General features: G+C 44.6%; 1 protein-coding gene across 2 annotated transcripts; it reads right to left on the bottom strand.

The window, feature by feature from the left end:
- Positions 1 to 1233: 1233 nt before the first annotated feature.
- On the bottom strand, positions 1234 to 14277 carry LOC129467697 (uncharacterized). 2 transcript variants are annotated; one of them, XM_055252379.2, is made up of 10 exons: positions 14120 to 14277; positions 9956 to 10014; positions 9463 to 9487; positions 7305 to 7391; positions 6000 to 6061; positions 5501 to 5534; positions 2770 to 2981; positions 2245 to 2266; positions 1927 to 1968; positions 1234 to 1551 (listed from the first exon to the last, which is right to left on the bottom strand). In XM_055252379.2, exons 1-10 carry the CDS (start codon positions 14145 to 14147, stop codon positions 1466 to 1468), a joined length of 657 nt encoding a protein of 218 aa, XP_055108354.1. In that variant the 5' UTR covers positions 14148 to 14277; the 3' UTR covers positions 1234 to 1465. The 2 variants fall into 2 exon arrangements, with proteins under 2 accessions (XP_055108354.1, XP_055108357.1); XM_055252382.2 differs by having other exon boundaries at positions 1234 to 1419.
- Between the last annotated feature and the right edge of the window lie 2222 nt (positions 14278 to 16499).

Raw genomic sequence — 16499 nt, 5'->3', positions numbered from 1 at the left:
CATCAGCAAGCTGCTATCACCAAGTGGAGACTTTTACAAAAGTTGAGCCAGTCCGCTGAGCTGAGAGGACAGAAATGGAGTCAGCTGTGCTGGGGCAGGGGCAGGGACACTTGGGGCAGGGAGTGTGTGGGCAGAGAAGCCAGAGAAGTCCAGGCCTGTGGAAGCCAAACAGGAGAGCGTGGGCCGGAAGGGCGGTCAGGATCGGGGGACGAGGCCGCTCTCCCTGGAGAACGAACCCTAAAGTGCGTAGCCTGGGATTCCTTCCCTGGGGGTCCTGTCCCCCGACATTTCACGGGCCTCCTGGAGCTGCCTTCCAAGGAGGACAAACACGGCAACAAAAGACCCATTTCTGCACAAAAATCCTTCTGGAAAGAAAAAGAAGAAAGGCAAGAATGGAGTCCAAACGCTCCCCAGTGCTGACTAAGCCTCTCCAACCCTGTTCTAAGTGGAGTGTGGTTTCTAAGTCAGGGAAATGGAAGAGGCTCCACCCACACAGGCCATGGCCCCACAGGATGAAGCAGCAGCTTTTATTCCAGATACAACAGTGAGGGAATCGGGTCACGTTCCCTCCTCCCCAGAGAGGGCACATCTCGACAAGTGATTCGGTAGAAATCTTTTAGACTCTATAAGTTAAATTCATAAAAACCACTCCTTTCACCCTGTCTCCCAGGGCCAAGCCTGGACTCCGAGATGAACTGGCTTGGGGGCGCCCTCGGGTGGCCACATAAAAAACCCACAGTCTGAGGCCAGCCTGGGGCTCTCAGACCTGGGCGGGATCTGCCCAGGCCACCTGTCCTTCCGCTTTGGGCCGCTGTCTCTTGGCAGATGGCCTGACACTTGGGGGTGGCCCAAGGATGCCTCAGAAAATCTTGATTCCCACTCTACAGATGGCCTGATTAGCCAGAGGTTTCCAGGCTGTCTGTCAGCCTCCAGGAGATGGACTGGGACCTTTAGACATCGGTGGAGAACAGGATGCTCTGTCTCTTGCTGTCCAGGGCAGGGATGGCCTCCAGCCACAGGAAGTACAGCAGCACCTGGACCTGCCCGGGCAGAGTGGGGAAGAGGAGAGTGGCTCAGAGGGGAGCTCACAGCTGCTGGTGGGGAGGTTTTTGGGACCCAAGCCCCCAAGTCCACCTCAGGTGCTAGAAACCCCTGCTGGTGTCATGAACCCCTTACAGTGAGGCGGGGGTGGGGTGGGGTCCTGAGACTCCGTCTCAAAAAAAAAAAAATGCATCTTTTCCAAACTATTTATATGACTCAAGGCCCATCTCAATTTCAGATGTGATTAGCCTCAATTCCTGATTCTCATCAAGGTGTGTAATGTCGTCCATGGCCCAGTGCAGAGGAACACAGGTGTTGCTGTCAGACTGCCAGGGTCTGATCCCGCCTCTGTCACTCACCCCGGGAGCTCCCTTTAAGCTAGGAGTCAACAGCGAGGATGGAAACATGAGTGCTTTTTAAAGTCCTAAAAGTTCGGAGGCCGACTGTCAATTTCTCCTGCACCCCTGGGCACACACCAGGAGAACTTTGTCTCCAGGTTGAAGTAAGTGCCTGTGAGAGAGTTGTGTCCCTCAGATTCTGTTCGCCACAGGTGACACTCGATGCAACCCCAAACCTCTTCTGCACAATCCCAAGGGGTGCTGACTAATCCAACCCAAAGGCTGTGATGTTTGGCAGAGGCAGAAAAGAAAAGGCCAGGTGTTCCGGGAAAGATCACCTTCAAATAACATAGCACTCTCATAGCCCAGAGAGACAGTTCTTACTATTATGCCAATAAACTTGGAAAAGACCAAATCCAATTTGACACATATTTCCTTTTTCGTTTTGATTTCACGCCCCCTCCCTCAACCTCTCAAGCAGCATGGATACCCCGAAGGCCCTGGGAACTCTCTCCCATTGGATCTTACGTTGAAAGCAGTTACCTACCTGCAAAATCGTCATCATCAGATATGCTCTCCAGAATCAAATCTTTAGAAACACAAACATCAGGATAAGTCATTAGAGAGAGGCCCACCCACTTCTCCCACCCCAGCAGAAGCCCCTGTGCTTCACACAGGATCCCCTGATGTTTCCTCTGGTTCACAGACATCCCTACAACCTCTCTGGACATTGTTTTATACTTGCAAAATCATTTGCTCTCACCAGACCCCAAATCCTCCTTCCCAAAAAGAGCCCAGAATCAGGTTTCTGTACCCTAGAGAGAGCGTTTTTTCCTCAGGAAGTGAGTTATTTCAGGGTACATACCATTCTCCAGTATAAATGACTCCTGCAATTATAGAAAAGAAAACATTAGGAGGGTGAAATGATGCCATGCACGTCACACAGATCTGATATTCTCTCAACAACTTGAGAAAATTAGAAGGGGTATAGTGATTGAGTCAAAGGTCGAAGTCCCCCAAAACTAACACGGAGGACACCTGTGGAAAAGACAAGACCTTTTCCCACAGAATTTATCTTTACAGTGTATCTTTAATCCACGGGGGAAAACTGCTGTGGAGGGAAACACCTCTGCATTGCAGTGGATCTTGGATGTTGCCATCTACCACGCCCCAGTGTGCCCGGCATGGGTTGGTGAGAGGCTTCCAATCAATAGCACCACACCAAGGCAATTGCAGATGTCATAAATAATCCACATTGGCAGATGTTCATGTCTACATTTGATTAAATTGCAGATGACATCGATAATGCACATTGGCAGATGTTCATATCTACGTCTGATTGGAAAGAAGCCAGGAAAGTAACATTTCTGTTCAAAGGAAAGTGTCTTACCTTGGCGGCCTCTTCTTTTTTACAGATGTCTTGTACAGCACCCTGATTAGCAATGTCGTATACAGTGTCCTCATTAGCGATGTCATATACAGCGTCCTCAATAGAGATGTCATGTACAGCGTCATTAGTGATGTTGTGTACAGCGTCCTCGTTAGTGATGTTTTGTACAGCGTCCTCATTAACGATGTCATGTACAGCGTCCTCACAGGGAGCTAGGAGAACAGAGTAAAGGTCAGTGCCTTGGTGGTGGAGGCTTTGAATCACCCAGGGAACTTGCTTGCTGTGGTGCATGGAGGTGGCTGATCACAGTGTGGGCCAAGCTGATGCTGGGCCATCCTTCTGGGTAGACCTGCACCTGTGAAGCTAAGGGACATGACTCAGAACACTTTCTGCAGTGGGAATCAGTTTCCAGGTTCAGATATGCATTATCCAGTGAAGTGCAGAAATAGAAAAAAATAGAAATTGACAAATTCATGAAAAGCCTTCCATGAGTGCAAGTGTGATTTTTTTTGTTAAACACTTTACATGCAGTATGCATTCACACATACAAAATATTTCTACAAGAAATCAGAAATTTTAATTTTTGTCAGTTATGTTAAATCTTTTTTTTTTTTTTTTGAGACGGAGTCTCGCTCTGTCACCCAGGCTGGAGTGCAGTGGTGCAATCTCAGCTCACTGCAAGCTCCGCCTCCCAGGTTCACACCATTCTCCTGCCTCAGCCTCTCTGAGTAGCTGGGACTACAGGCACCCGCCACCACGCCCAGCAAATTTTTTTTGTATTTTTAGTAGAGACGGGGTTTCACCGTGGTCTCGATCTCCTGACCTCACGATCCTCCTGCCTCGGCCCCCCAGAGTGCTGGGATTACAAGCGTGAGCCACCGCGCCCAGCCAGTTATGTTAAATCTAACTTAGCTGTCAACATAAAGATTCTATCTCATTTACTCTGTGGTCTCCAGAAAATCTAGCACATAGTAAATAGACCAAAATATTTATTAAATGAAAACACAGAGCAGGGGTGGGGGTGGTGGTAGGCAGACCAGGTTGCACCTGATTACCTGGATGATAATAAACTGCACAAAACTTCGGTCAGATTAATATTGAAACTGCCTTTTGTTTGGGCTCTTTTCTCTTGCGGAAGAAGGATGACCAAGAAGATGAACAGGGAAGAAATGAGAAACAGAGGCCTTTGCTTAGTAGCTAAAGCCCACCTTCTGTAACATGCAATAGTCTACAAGTGGCCTTGAACTCTGCTGTGATTCAGTGACAGAGTTCCCTCATGTCTTCTACCCAGGTTGAAGTCCAGTGAAATTGTAACTGTCCTCTTTGCAACTTGCAAGACCACGCTGCTTCTGCATTTGCCTGTTGTATGAGATTTACACTTGTTTTAAAGCAACATTTTGTTTCAGTTGGGCTGGTGGCCATACACTGCACTAGCCAGTCAATAGTGAGATGGCTCCTCATGGAGGAGGCTTGGCTTGAGGCTGAGGGTCTTTAACCCACATGCACAAGAGAGTTGCCACGAGGGGATGGAAGCCAGGCTAATAACCAAGTGCGCCACAGAGTTCCTATCTGTCCCTCCTCACCATTTTCAGCTGGCAGGATTTCAGCATTTTAGGGCTTGGGAAGATAGTATTACTAAATCTACTAAAATACATCACCCATCCTTATAGGCTTTGGCCAGTTGCTGAGCAAATTAACTTCACAACTGAAGTGGGCCACACTGGCCTGCGTGGTCCCCCACTCCTCTTAGAATTTGTGAGCTTGGGGCCTACTGGAGGGTAGAAGGTGGGAGGAGGGGGAGGATGGGGAAAAATAACTGATATTAGGCTTAATATATGGGTGATGAAATAATCTGTACAACAAACTTTCGTGACACACGTTTACGTATGTAACAAACATGCACATCCTGCACATGTACCCCTGAACTTAAAATAAAAGTTAAAAAAAAAAAAGAATCTGTGAGCTGCCCCAAACACCTGGGGACTGGTGCTTTTGACACCGATGACTATGCCGGTCCGTGGGGAGATGTGCCTATAACTGCCCTGGGTTGTGTGACCATGGAGGCCACTTTATAATGATGGGCAGCGTCTGGGACCTCTTAGGCTCTGTGCTTTAGGCTTATACATGAATGCTGGACTCCTTGCGTGGTGGTGAACACCCCATGACTAACTGCATGTCAGCGTCAGCACTGGCCTATGCTCCCAGGTTCCTGTTTTCACTTTTTCATTCAGGAACTCGGGAGCTGGGGCCACTCCCTTGGCCCTTCAGGTTCTCCACCTGAGCAGTGGGGATAATAAGCCAGAGTCAGGGATGGCTCTGCTGAGGGTGGAGGAGTCACTGTACAGAGAGAGTAGAGCGGGGGTGGATTTTATTTTTAGAAGCAGACACTGGCAATTGGGCTGTATAAATGGGAAATCTCTCCTGAGAAAACACACAGCCTCACCTGTACAGAAACACACACATTCACACCACACGATGCAGCCTCACACAAGACACCACCAATCCTTAAGCACCCAGCTCGGCACCACCCAAAAGGGAGCACAGCTGCTTCCTCAAAAATTGGCCATAACTTTTCCCTGGGGAATTCAGGTTTTTAAAAAACACTTCTACTATGCTTATTCCTATCACAATCCCAGGATCAGGGTGGCTCTTCACATTGAAACCTGCAAGGATGCCACACCTTTCTTGGCATCCAGATTGTTTTCTTGGTGAGTAATTCCAGAATACTTACTAGAGCCAAACCTCAGAGGGGCCACCTGCACCACCTGCAATACAGAAACAAGACTTTATGAGGGGTACGTCGTGTTGTGGATTGTTGGCACAAGGCTCTGTTTCTCTCAATGAATATTGAAAACTTGATCAGAAAGTGTAGTCAACTTCAAGGCCCCCCAAACAAGGGTAGGATACACACTAGAAAAGATATCAGCTTCTGGATGGTGGATCTCTCAGGTCCACATAGGTTGGCAAGTGCAAAATACTGAATCCAAGGAGAAGACATTGCTTCCAAGGACAAGGACCCCAAGGATGCAGTCTACAACCTGAAGCCGTCATAGCTAAATGCCATTTTGGATTACATATCAGTTGCTAAGAGTCGCTTCTTCTGTCCCCTCGGAAAACTGCATTTACTATCTGTAATGGACATTGTCATTTTTTCAAATGTAAAGTCAATTGAAAAAGAAAGACGCCAAGAAAGGAAAATTTCTATTTCAGGGAAAGCAAGGCAACCTTACCCTCACATTGACCGGCCTCTCTCCAACTTCTCTGCCCCTGTGAGCTGGAGACTCCCTAGAGGCTAGAAGAACACAGAGCAACAGTTAGTCATAGACGCTTTTGTTCATGAGATATTCAGGGAGCTCTGCTTAATGTGGACAACAGGAGTGTGTGTGGATGTGTTTCATTACAGGCACAGCTTGAGCTGCTGCTAGAAAATCTTCCCTTGTGGAGAGACAGGAAGAACAAGGAGCTGAGGAGTGAGAAACAGAGTCCCTGGCATTTTGCTGATGGCAACTTAAGACAATGGGAATGAGTCCATCTACAAATGGTACTGAAGCACACGCTATAAATTTTTTTTTTTTTTTGTGGGGGGATAGAGTCTCGCTCTGTCACCCAGGCTGGAGTGCAGTGGCACAATCTCGGCTCACTACAAGCTCCGCCTTCTGGGTTCACGCCATTCTCCTGCCTCAGCCTCCCGAGTAGCTGGGACTACAGGCGTCTGCCACCACACACGGTTAATTTTTTGTATTTTTAGTAGAGATGGGGTTTCACCATGTTGGCCAGGCTGGTTTCCAATTCCTGACCTCAGGTGATCTGTCCGCCTTGGCCTCCTAAAGTGTTGGGATTATAAGCATAAGCCACCACGCCTGGCCATATGCTCAGTTGTTATGTCAATTTAAAACTCTCTAAAGAAATATATTAATTTAAAAATAATAATATAGCACGACTCTGTCAGGGAGATTTATGCTAATGTTTAACAATCAGGTAAATTCTAGACATTAGCTTGAAACATTGTCCATCCTTAAACATGAACCAAAATTGACTTTTAAGTGGATATTTACTTTTGTGGTCGTAGCAATACTTACTGACTAAGCAAATTAGAATTCTGACACATTAAAAAATATGGCTTAGCCGGGTGCGGCGGCTCACGCTTGTAATCCCAGCACTTTGGGAGACCGAGGCGGGTGGATCATGAGGTCAGGAGATCGAGGCCATCCTGGCTAACATGGTGAAACCCCGTCTCTACTAAAAAATACAAAAAATTAGCTGGGCGTGGTGGCGGGCGCCTGTAGTCCCAGCTACTCGGGCGGCTGAGGCAGGAGAATGGTGTGAACCCAGGAGGCGGAGCTTGCAGTGAGCCGAGATTGCACCACCGCACTCCAGCCTGGGTGACAGAGCGAGACTCTGTCTCAAAAAAAAAAAAAAATTATATATATATATATGGCTTAATCTCTTCATAGATTCCTTTTACATATGGGACACTGAATACTTCCCACAATTGCGATTATTGAATCAACTTAATCAATGAACTGCCACAGTACCTTCTTGTGGGTTTACCTTCTTCTTTCTCCAGAAGCCATGATGCCTCCAATGCTGGGTGGTGTACAGGCTGTATCTTCTCAAAATTTCTATCAGAGAAGATGCTGGTTAATGCATTTACAATAGAGAGGACTGTTGACGTCTTGCTGACAGAAGATCAGAGGGAAAATAATGATAATGTGTTCCAAGTTTAATCTTATGATCCTGCTCTTTAAAGGCTTCTAAGCAGAGCCCGCTGAATCAAAATTGAGTTTCAGGAAGATCACGGAGTTCACTGAGCACTCAACACCTCTATCAGACAGACTTCGTGGGCAGTGAAGGCTGACTCCATATCACACAGAGACAGCTTAGATTTTTCTTCTCAGAAGTCCAGTAGTCTTCAGAGGAACTCCCCATTCTTACACAACTGTCATCCAGGTCTCAGGCAAAAGCCCCCAGTATTTTGTAAAATTTGAGCTATCACAGCTTTACTAGCTTTTATGTTATTACAAAGCTTTGCCCTCTTTTAGTATGGATTTTAGCAACAGTGACCTAGTTAGTAAGAAATAGAAGGAACTACTGGAAGAAAGCGTGGAAGGAACACACGAGGTAAAATTTGACCTAAAATGACCAGTCTCATTCACTAACCTCACCATAGTCTTATGGGTTCAATGGACCTGTCCAATCCTTTGCTCTGTTCTCTCCATCACCCTCCTAATTGTCCTCCATCAGGCATATAATAGAAACATTGCACAGGGAGCCAATCACCTCTTTTATCCCCCACTTCAGGCTCATGCATAAGTTTACAGTAAAAGCCTTTTCAAATGACTGCTTTAATTGCTGCTATGGCACGTATCATCAGTTGAATGGGAACTCTCATGTGACTTTAAGCAATCCTTTATTGAGAGATATGATTCAATACTAGGGACAGTATTCTAGTGTAGTAAATCATTGATTTTACATTATGAAGATCATCAATTATTGAAAATGTATAAATAATGAAGCCCAGCCTTACTGTTCAATGCTGTGTGTGTAAATCCACTGAGCGTGCTGACCCCCATGCTTGCACCCACCTGCTAACACAGGGAGGGTCCATTCAGAAGGGAGGCACAGCTCCAGCACTGACTCTCTCCACGCCAGCTTCACAAGAGAGTTGCCATGGACGACAGACACCCGGATACCCACCGAGTGGTAATTTGAGTACTCAATGATCATGATCCCTAAAGTGTGTAGCTCAGAGGGCTTGTGGTGAACTGTGGCCAAGACTGTAAAGCATCTCCCCAATTCTTATCGGACTTGAGCCATGTCTTGAGGAGACCCAGCTATGACATGCAGGCACCACACTGTCCTATTTAGTGACTCCCTTAGTGTTTCAGAACCTGTGATTTGATCAGAAACATGGGCTTTCTATGTTGGTTTCACACTAAGGACTATGTGACACCTGCAGGAGGATGCCTACATAGCTACATTATGAGATCACTGAGGCTCTCTTATGTGAGGGATGGCATTTGGGATGTCTGCAGGCTTGGGTAATTCCAGGCATAGAGGGTGCTGGAACTCCCTTGCACGGTGAATAGTGATCCCTTCACTGGCTGATAAATAGAGGTTGTAGTTCAGGCCTTCAACAATGGGACCCTATGAGTAAACATCTTGGCTCCTCACTTCATAGCAAGTGAGGTGGGGCACATTTATTTCTGTGGCTTAGTTTCTCCATTTGGTATGGGGGTTCAATAAACAAGCTCACAACATATGGCCATGATGGGGTTTGAACTAATGTAAGTAAAGTATGTGGTCTGATTTGTTAAATTAAGAAAAATGGCACTGAGAATTGTGCTGGGTAAACACATTTTTTTCCTAGGGGCAACACACATGGACACACATTCACAAGCAAATCAAGCAGACTTGCACATAGACCACTCCACCCCACCCCTGCCTTAATACACACCCCCACACACACGACCTAATGTGAACACCACCTAATGTGAACACGTTTCCAGGAACTCTACGTAGGTAAAAAGAGTTTGTCACTTGGAAAACCAGTTTCTTTTACTATACCCCACATCCTCATTCCCACCAGGTGTCTTGGATCATGGAGGCTCTCCAGACAAAAGCCAAGAGTTAGGCTCCAGATTTCCTACAGAATCTTTTTCTAACAGCCAGTGAGTGATTCCAGATACGTACCACTGAATGTGCTCGATGAAGTCACCTGTAAGTAGAGAAGGAAAACACTCTGAGAATCAGGCTATGCTATGGATGGCTCCCACAGGTCTTTTGTTCACTTGGAAACTATGGGTAAGCAAGGTGGGAAAGAATGTTCAAGTCAAAAGCCCCAACTCTAGAGTAGAGTTCCCTTAGGAAAGCACCGGAGCTTTTCTTAAAGAATGTTTCTGTCTAGATAATTTTGGGGTAGCAATTACAGAATTCTTATCTAAAGTGGAAAGCTTGTTCCTGAAGAAAATATCCCTTAACATGCAGTGTAGTATCTGACACTGCCAATTGTGTATTTCCTCTAGAATCAGGTGTCAGTTGGTAAGATACACCTCCTCCATCCCCAAGGAAACATTATCTAACATCTATAATGTAGGGGATAATTTTCCCATAGCTGATATCAACTGAAAAATAAAGGAACCAAGAAAACAACATTTACATCTTAGGCAAAGACAGGCTACTTTACCGTGGTAGTAGAGTAGGGCTTCCTTCTCACCCACTTTTTGGAAGGCTTCTTCGAGTCACCTAGGGGATGTGGAAGGACACAGCATGGCTGTCAGTTTGTTGGTGGTGCTACTCATGAATGACTCAGGGACTAGAACTTAGGGGTGTGCCTGGTTGACAAGCATGGATTGAGCTTCTCCTGGACCATCCTCTTCACGGACCAAGGAAGGCAAAGAAAGAGCAGGAAGGAAATGAGTAGAGCCCTTGGCTTTCCAGGTAATGGCAAATGAAAGCAACGTGAAATAAACAAACTCCAAATGAACGAATACTAAAATATATGCTAGGATTCAACCACAGCGTCCTGTCACTTCTTCAGATGCTTTAAAAGCCCACAGGACTGCCACTACCTTCTTGACATCTACCAAGTCCCTTTCAACCTCCCCAGACCCACATACACTGCTACTGTAGTTATCATCGAGGGTATGGGGTTCTGCTCTTATTTATGTGTGAATTTTTTAAAAACTAAATTTAATTCCATGCACCAGCATTAATTATATTTATTTATTTTCTTTGTTATAAAAATAATCGGCCGGGTGTGGTGGCTCACACCTGTAATCCCAGCACTTTGGGAGGTTGAGGTGGGAGGATAATTTGAGGTAAAGAGTTTGAGACCAGCCTAACCAACATAATGAAACTCCGTCTCTAGTAAAAAAAAAAAAAAAAAAAAAAAATTAGCCAGGCATGGTGGCATGTGCCTGTAATCCCAGCTACTCAGGAGGCTGAGGCAGGAGAATCCCTCCAACCTGGAGGCAGAGGCTACAGTGAGCTGAGATTGTGCCACTGCACTCCAGCCTGGGCAACAGAGTGAGACTTCATCTCAGAAAAACAAAACAAAAAAAAAAACAAAAAAACAGGCAGGGTGCGGTGGCTCACGCCTGTAATCCCAGCACTTTGGGAAGCCAAGATGGGTGGATCATGAGCTCAGAAGATCAAGACTATCCTGGCTAACACAGTGAAATCCTGTCTCTACTAAAAACACAAAAAATTAGCCAGGCGTGGTGGCACGCCCCTGTTGTCCCAGCTATTTGGGAGGCTGAGGGAGGAGAATTGCTTGAGTCCAGGAAGCAGAGGTTGCAGTGAGCCCAGATTGTGCCAGTGCACTCCAGCCTGGACAACAGAACAAGAATCCACCAAAAAAAAAAGCCACCCCCCCAAAAAAATCAATTATTAAAGATTAGAAAATACTGAAATACTTATATTTTAAAATAACCACTATAACCATACATTTTCCGTTTAGTCCTCCTTTGCCTTGTGTTTGCAGTCATCGTGTGAGGGGCTGCCTATGTTCAGCCCAGGCAATCCACAGGGAGAGAGGACATAGCGGGGAGATGGCCCCTGGTGAGCACTGAGGCTCTTCAAACCAGCTGCCAAGGGAGTTGCAACCAGGGTGATACAAGAGGCTAAAGATGGTAAAAAAAAAAAAAAAAAAAAAAACACACACACACACACAAAGTGGTATTTTGTGTTCTTGTCTTGTCCCCAGGTTGTGTAGCTCACAGACTTTTTTTTAACATTTCTATAGCGGTCATCTGAAGTTCATAATGCCATCAAATATCAATAAAGGGTCTTTTCATTACTTATCGGCTTTGAGATACGTGCTGAGGAGTGGCCGAGCACTGAAAGAATGTGACCGGTTGTCCCAAGTGTTGTTCTCCAACTCAAAATCCGCAACCAGTTCGATAGTACTTGGGCTTTTATGTGCCTTTCACATAAAGACTATGACGTACCTAAGTTATTCATATACTAATACCTGCCCTGAGCTATGTGACCACGGACACCACCCTATAATGTGGCTAGTGTGTAGGAACTCTGCAGGCTCAGATCATTCCAGACATACATGCAGATGTTGAAAGTCCCTTGCACAGTGACTCATGATCCCACGGCTGAGTGCTGAGGGCAGGTCAGTAGTTCAGAGCCTCAGCACTGGGGCCGTATGCTTGGGTTCCCATCTTGGCTCTTGCTTAGGGGCTCATAAGCTTGGGCACATTCATCTCTGTCTTTTTCTGCCCAGCAAAAGATGATAGTAAATCAATCATGCCATATGTCTGTGGTGATGGCTGAATGATTCGATGTAGGTAAAGTGTACAGTATAAGTGCTCACGAGGCTTAATTATCAGTGAAATGTCTTGCTTTAGATTTCACAGCTTAATAAGGCTCAGAGACTCATTCAAGTCCAGGATTCTGAACTCCCAACCCATTGTTCTGTGAAATACACCTGGTTGGCCTAAACCCAACCACTTTATCATAATTCAGACCCAGTTTTGAAAGAAGCAGATAAAGTTGTCAAAAGTGCTATGTCTGCGTAAGCGCACACTCAGTGCCCTCCACGATAAATAATGGGAAGAACCTTTATTGATACTTGATGGCATTACGAACTTCAAAGGACCGCTATAGAAATGTTAAAAAGAGGCCGGGCGCGGTGGCTCACGCTTGTAATCCCAGCACTTTGGGAGGCCGAGGCGAGCGGATCACGAGGTCAGGAGATCGAGACCACGGTGAAACCCTGTCTCTACTAAAAATACAAAAAATTAGCCGGGCGTGGTGGCGGGCGCCTGTAGTCCCAGCTACTTCAGAGAGGCTGAGGCAGGAGAATGGCATGAACCTGGGAGGCGGAGCTTGCAGTGAGCTGAGATTGCGCCACTGCACTCCAGCCTGGGCGACAGAGCAAGACTCCGTCTCAAAAAAAAAAAAAAAAAAAAAATGTTAAAAAGAAGTCTGTGATTTACACAACCTGGGGACAAGACAAGAATACAAAATAGCACTTAATCATTAGTCTCATGTATCACCCCGGTTGCAACTCCCTTGACAAAGGATACCACTGTGTGCCACAATGACCCAGTGGCCTGGCTGGCACAGACAGTGGCAAAGCAAAGGGCAAGAGATCCCCAATCCCATCACAATGGAGATAGGGCATCATAGACATTTCAGGGTGAAGGCACAATCCACATTGTGAGGTCCAACTGCTGCCATGTAGACAGGTGTGCTTTTACATGTACAGGAAGGTCATTGAAGATAAGTGTTTCATATCCACGGTCAACAGATGAGATGCCCATGAAATGAACACCAGTGTACTGGGTGGGGCAGCTTATCTATTCAGTCTTCTGCACTAAAACCTGTGAAAGAATATCGTGTTGCCCTATTTACTAACAAATACAAGTGCCTCTAAAGTTAGTTTCCAAGTCACAGAACTGATGAGCACTTAGCTCCTGGAGAGAGCTCTGGATGATGGGTCAGGAGAACTAAGTCACACAATACATCAAAACAGCATTAACAAGTAAACAGGTTTTCAAAGCTTTCTATGTGCAAACTTACACAATTATCCCTTTAATTGTTATCTTCATATATATGTACATGATCTATTTGTTTCTGAGTATAAATAAAACTATGTTCTTGGCTAACAGTCTCTACCAATTCATTCTGTTTATCTTTCTGTATTGAAATACTGCATTTCATTGGGAAACAAAAAATATTTGACTAAGACTACTCTGGAAAGGTGAGTAGTTTGGGTGATTGACTGTAATTGACAATTGTATGATTTTGGATAACTCGCAAAGCATAAAAATAAATGTGTTTTTTATTTCACACACAGACAATACGCATTCTTATTACATTTAAAATTGATATGTGAATGGACATGATTTACTACAAATTTATTAAACTAAATACACATTTCACAACAAAAGAAGAGAGGAAGGAAAAACATGTCAAAAACAAAGAGAGGTACATTTTATTGTGTGAAAAGCCTCAAACCCATCCATACTACTGTGGCTTTTCTCCAAACTTTTTGAAAGTAATGATTTTATAGGTTCTTAATTAGATTAAAAACTACATTAAAATAGACTTTGCCATATTCTCCTCAAGGGAATAACTTAATTTGGGGCGGGGAGCATTGAAGGGTGCAGGATGTAAAAGGAGATGATACATATTTTTTAAATGAAGAAAAAGTTCAAAGGCACCCTGCTTGATACAAGAATCAAATATATAAAATGAGGAATAAAACATAACCACAAAACTTATTTATAACTGCATATGGAAAATACAGAGGATAATTTTTTAAATAACATATTTTGAAAGTATTAACTAGTAATTTGAAAAGACAGCATTTGACAAACCAGTATGAACACACCTCGAATGCAGGAAAAGTGGTTCCCCATAAGAAAAATCAAAATCAGGAAAATGAAAGCACAAAGGTTCAGTCTGCTCCGACCTTCGAAAAACCAGCACAGACAGTGGCACTTAAGACTGAGTGCAGGAGATCCCTAATCCCATCACCATGGTGATGGGGCATCATAGACTTTCCAGGGTGAAGGCACAACCCACATTGTGCGGTCCAACTGCTGCCATGCAGACAGGTGTGCTTTTACATGTACAGGAAGGTCATAGAAGGCTCAGTGTTTTATTGCAAAAACTGAATCCCAAGCCCACACATTATAATTCTGTGATTCTTAAAATAAGTTATGAGATGGGCACCCATATATAGGGCACCCCCAATATAGCCAATAGTGAGAATTTCACATTGAAGAGGGGCACAACTGATATTCTGAAAACAAGCAGAGATTCCATTCTGTTTTTTTCTTTTTCAACTCTTATGTTAGATTCAGGGTGTACATGTGCAGGTTTGTTACCTGGGTATATTGTGTGGTGCTGAGGTTTGGGGTATGAATGATCCCAACACACAGGTACTGAACACAGTACTCAGCAGTTTTTCAACCTTTTCCTTCCTCCCTCCCCCTCCTAGCAGTCCCTAGTGTCTATTGTTACCATCTTCATGTCCATGGGTACCCAGAGTTTAGCTCCTAGTTATAAGAACATGAGGCGTTTGTTTTCTGTTACTACATTAGTTCACTTAGTGGCTTCCAGCTCTAGCCGTTTTCCCGCAAAGAACATAATTTCATTCTTTTGCAGCTGCGTAGTATTCCATGGTCTATATGTACCACATTTTTATCCAGTCCACTGTTGACGGGCACCTAGGTTGATCCCATGTCTTTGCTATTGTGAATAGTGTTGCAATAAACATACGAGTGCATATGTCTTTTTGGTGGAATGATTTGTTTTCTTTTGGATACATATTCAGTAATGGGATTGCTGGGCTGAACGTTAGTTCTGTTTCATGTTCTTTGAGAAATCTCTAAACTGCTTTCCACAGTGGCTGAACTAACTTACATTCCCACCAACAGTGTATAAGCATTTCGTTTTCTCCTTATCCTTGCCAGTATCTGCTATTTTTTTTTTTTAAATAGTCTTTCTGACTGGTGTGAGGTAATATCTCATTGTGGTTTTGATTTGCATTTCTCTCATGATTAGTGATGATAAGCATTTTTTCATGATTGCTGGCTGTATGTATGTCTTCTTTTGAGAAGTGTTTATTTGCCCCTTTTTAAATGGGGCTGTTTTTTGCTTGTTGAATCAAGTCCCTTATAGATTCTGGATATTAGACCTTTGTTGGATGCATAGTTTGTGAATAATTCCCCCCATCCTGTAGGTTGTCTGCTTACTCTGCTGATGCTCTCCTTTGCTGTATGGCAGCTCTTTAGTTTAATTAGGTCCCACTTGCCAAGTTTTGTTGCAATTTCTTTTGAAGACTTAGTCATAAATTATTTCCCATAGCCCATGTCAAGAATGGTACTTCTGAAGTTTTTCTTCCAGGATTATTGTAGTTTGAGGTCTTAAATTTAAATCTTTAATCCAACCCGAGTGAATGTTTGTATATGGTGAAAAATAGGTGTCCAGTTTTTTTCTTTTTTTCTTTTTTTTTTTTGAGAGGGAGTCTTGTTCGTCGCCAGGGTGGAGTGTAGTGGCCATTTCGACTCACAGCAACCTCTGCTTCCCGGGTTCAGGTGATTCTCCTGCCTCAGCTTCCCGAGTAGCTGGGATTACAGGCAAGTTCTACCATGTCCAGCTAATTGTTGTATTTTTAGTAGAGTTGGGTTTTCACCATCTTGGCCAGGCTGGTCTTTTTCTTTTTTGTGAGACAGAGTCTCACTCTGTTGCCCAGGCTGGAGTGCAGTGGCGCGATCTCAGTTCACTGCAAGCTCTGCCTCCCACGTTCACACCATTCTCCTGCCTCAGCCTCTCCAGTAGCTGGGACTACAGACACCCGCCAGAACGCCCAGCTAATTTTTTGTATTTTTAGTAGAGATGGGGTTTCACCGTGTTAGCCAAGATGGTCTCGATCTTCTGACCTCGTGATCCACCCACCTCGGCCTCTCAAAGTGCTGGGATTACAGGCGTGAGCCACCACACCCGGCCTTTTTCTGTAATTTCTAAAAGCTTCTTATATCTGCAAGAATGCACAGATTGACTAAGTCAAAATGTTTCAGACTAATATTTAATAACTTCTTAAACATTGGAAGGCCGAGGCGGGTAGATCATGATGTCAGGAGATCAAGACAATCCTGGTTAACACGGTGAAACCCCGTCTCTACTTAAAAAAAAAAAAAAAAAAAAAAAAAAAGCCTGGCGTGGTGGCGGGCACACACACACACAAAACTATCAAGAAGATTATT

The sequence above is a fragment of the Symphalangus syndactylus genome, chromosome 18 (genome assembly GCF_028878055.3).
Source record: "Symphalangus syndactylus isolate Jambi chromosome 18, NHGRI_mSymSyn1-v2.1_pri, whole genome shotgun sequence".
Lineage (NCBI taxonomy): Eukaryota > Metazoa > Chordata > Mammalia > Primates > Hylobatidae > Symphalangus > Symphalangus syndactylus.
The sequence above is the reverse complement of the archived record's forward strand: the minus strand, read 5'-3'. Positions and strand labels throughout refer to the sequence as shown.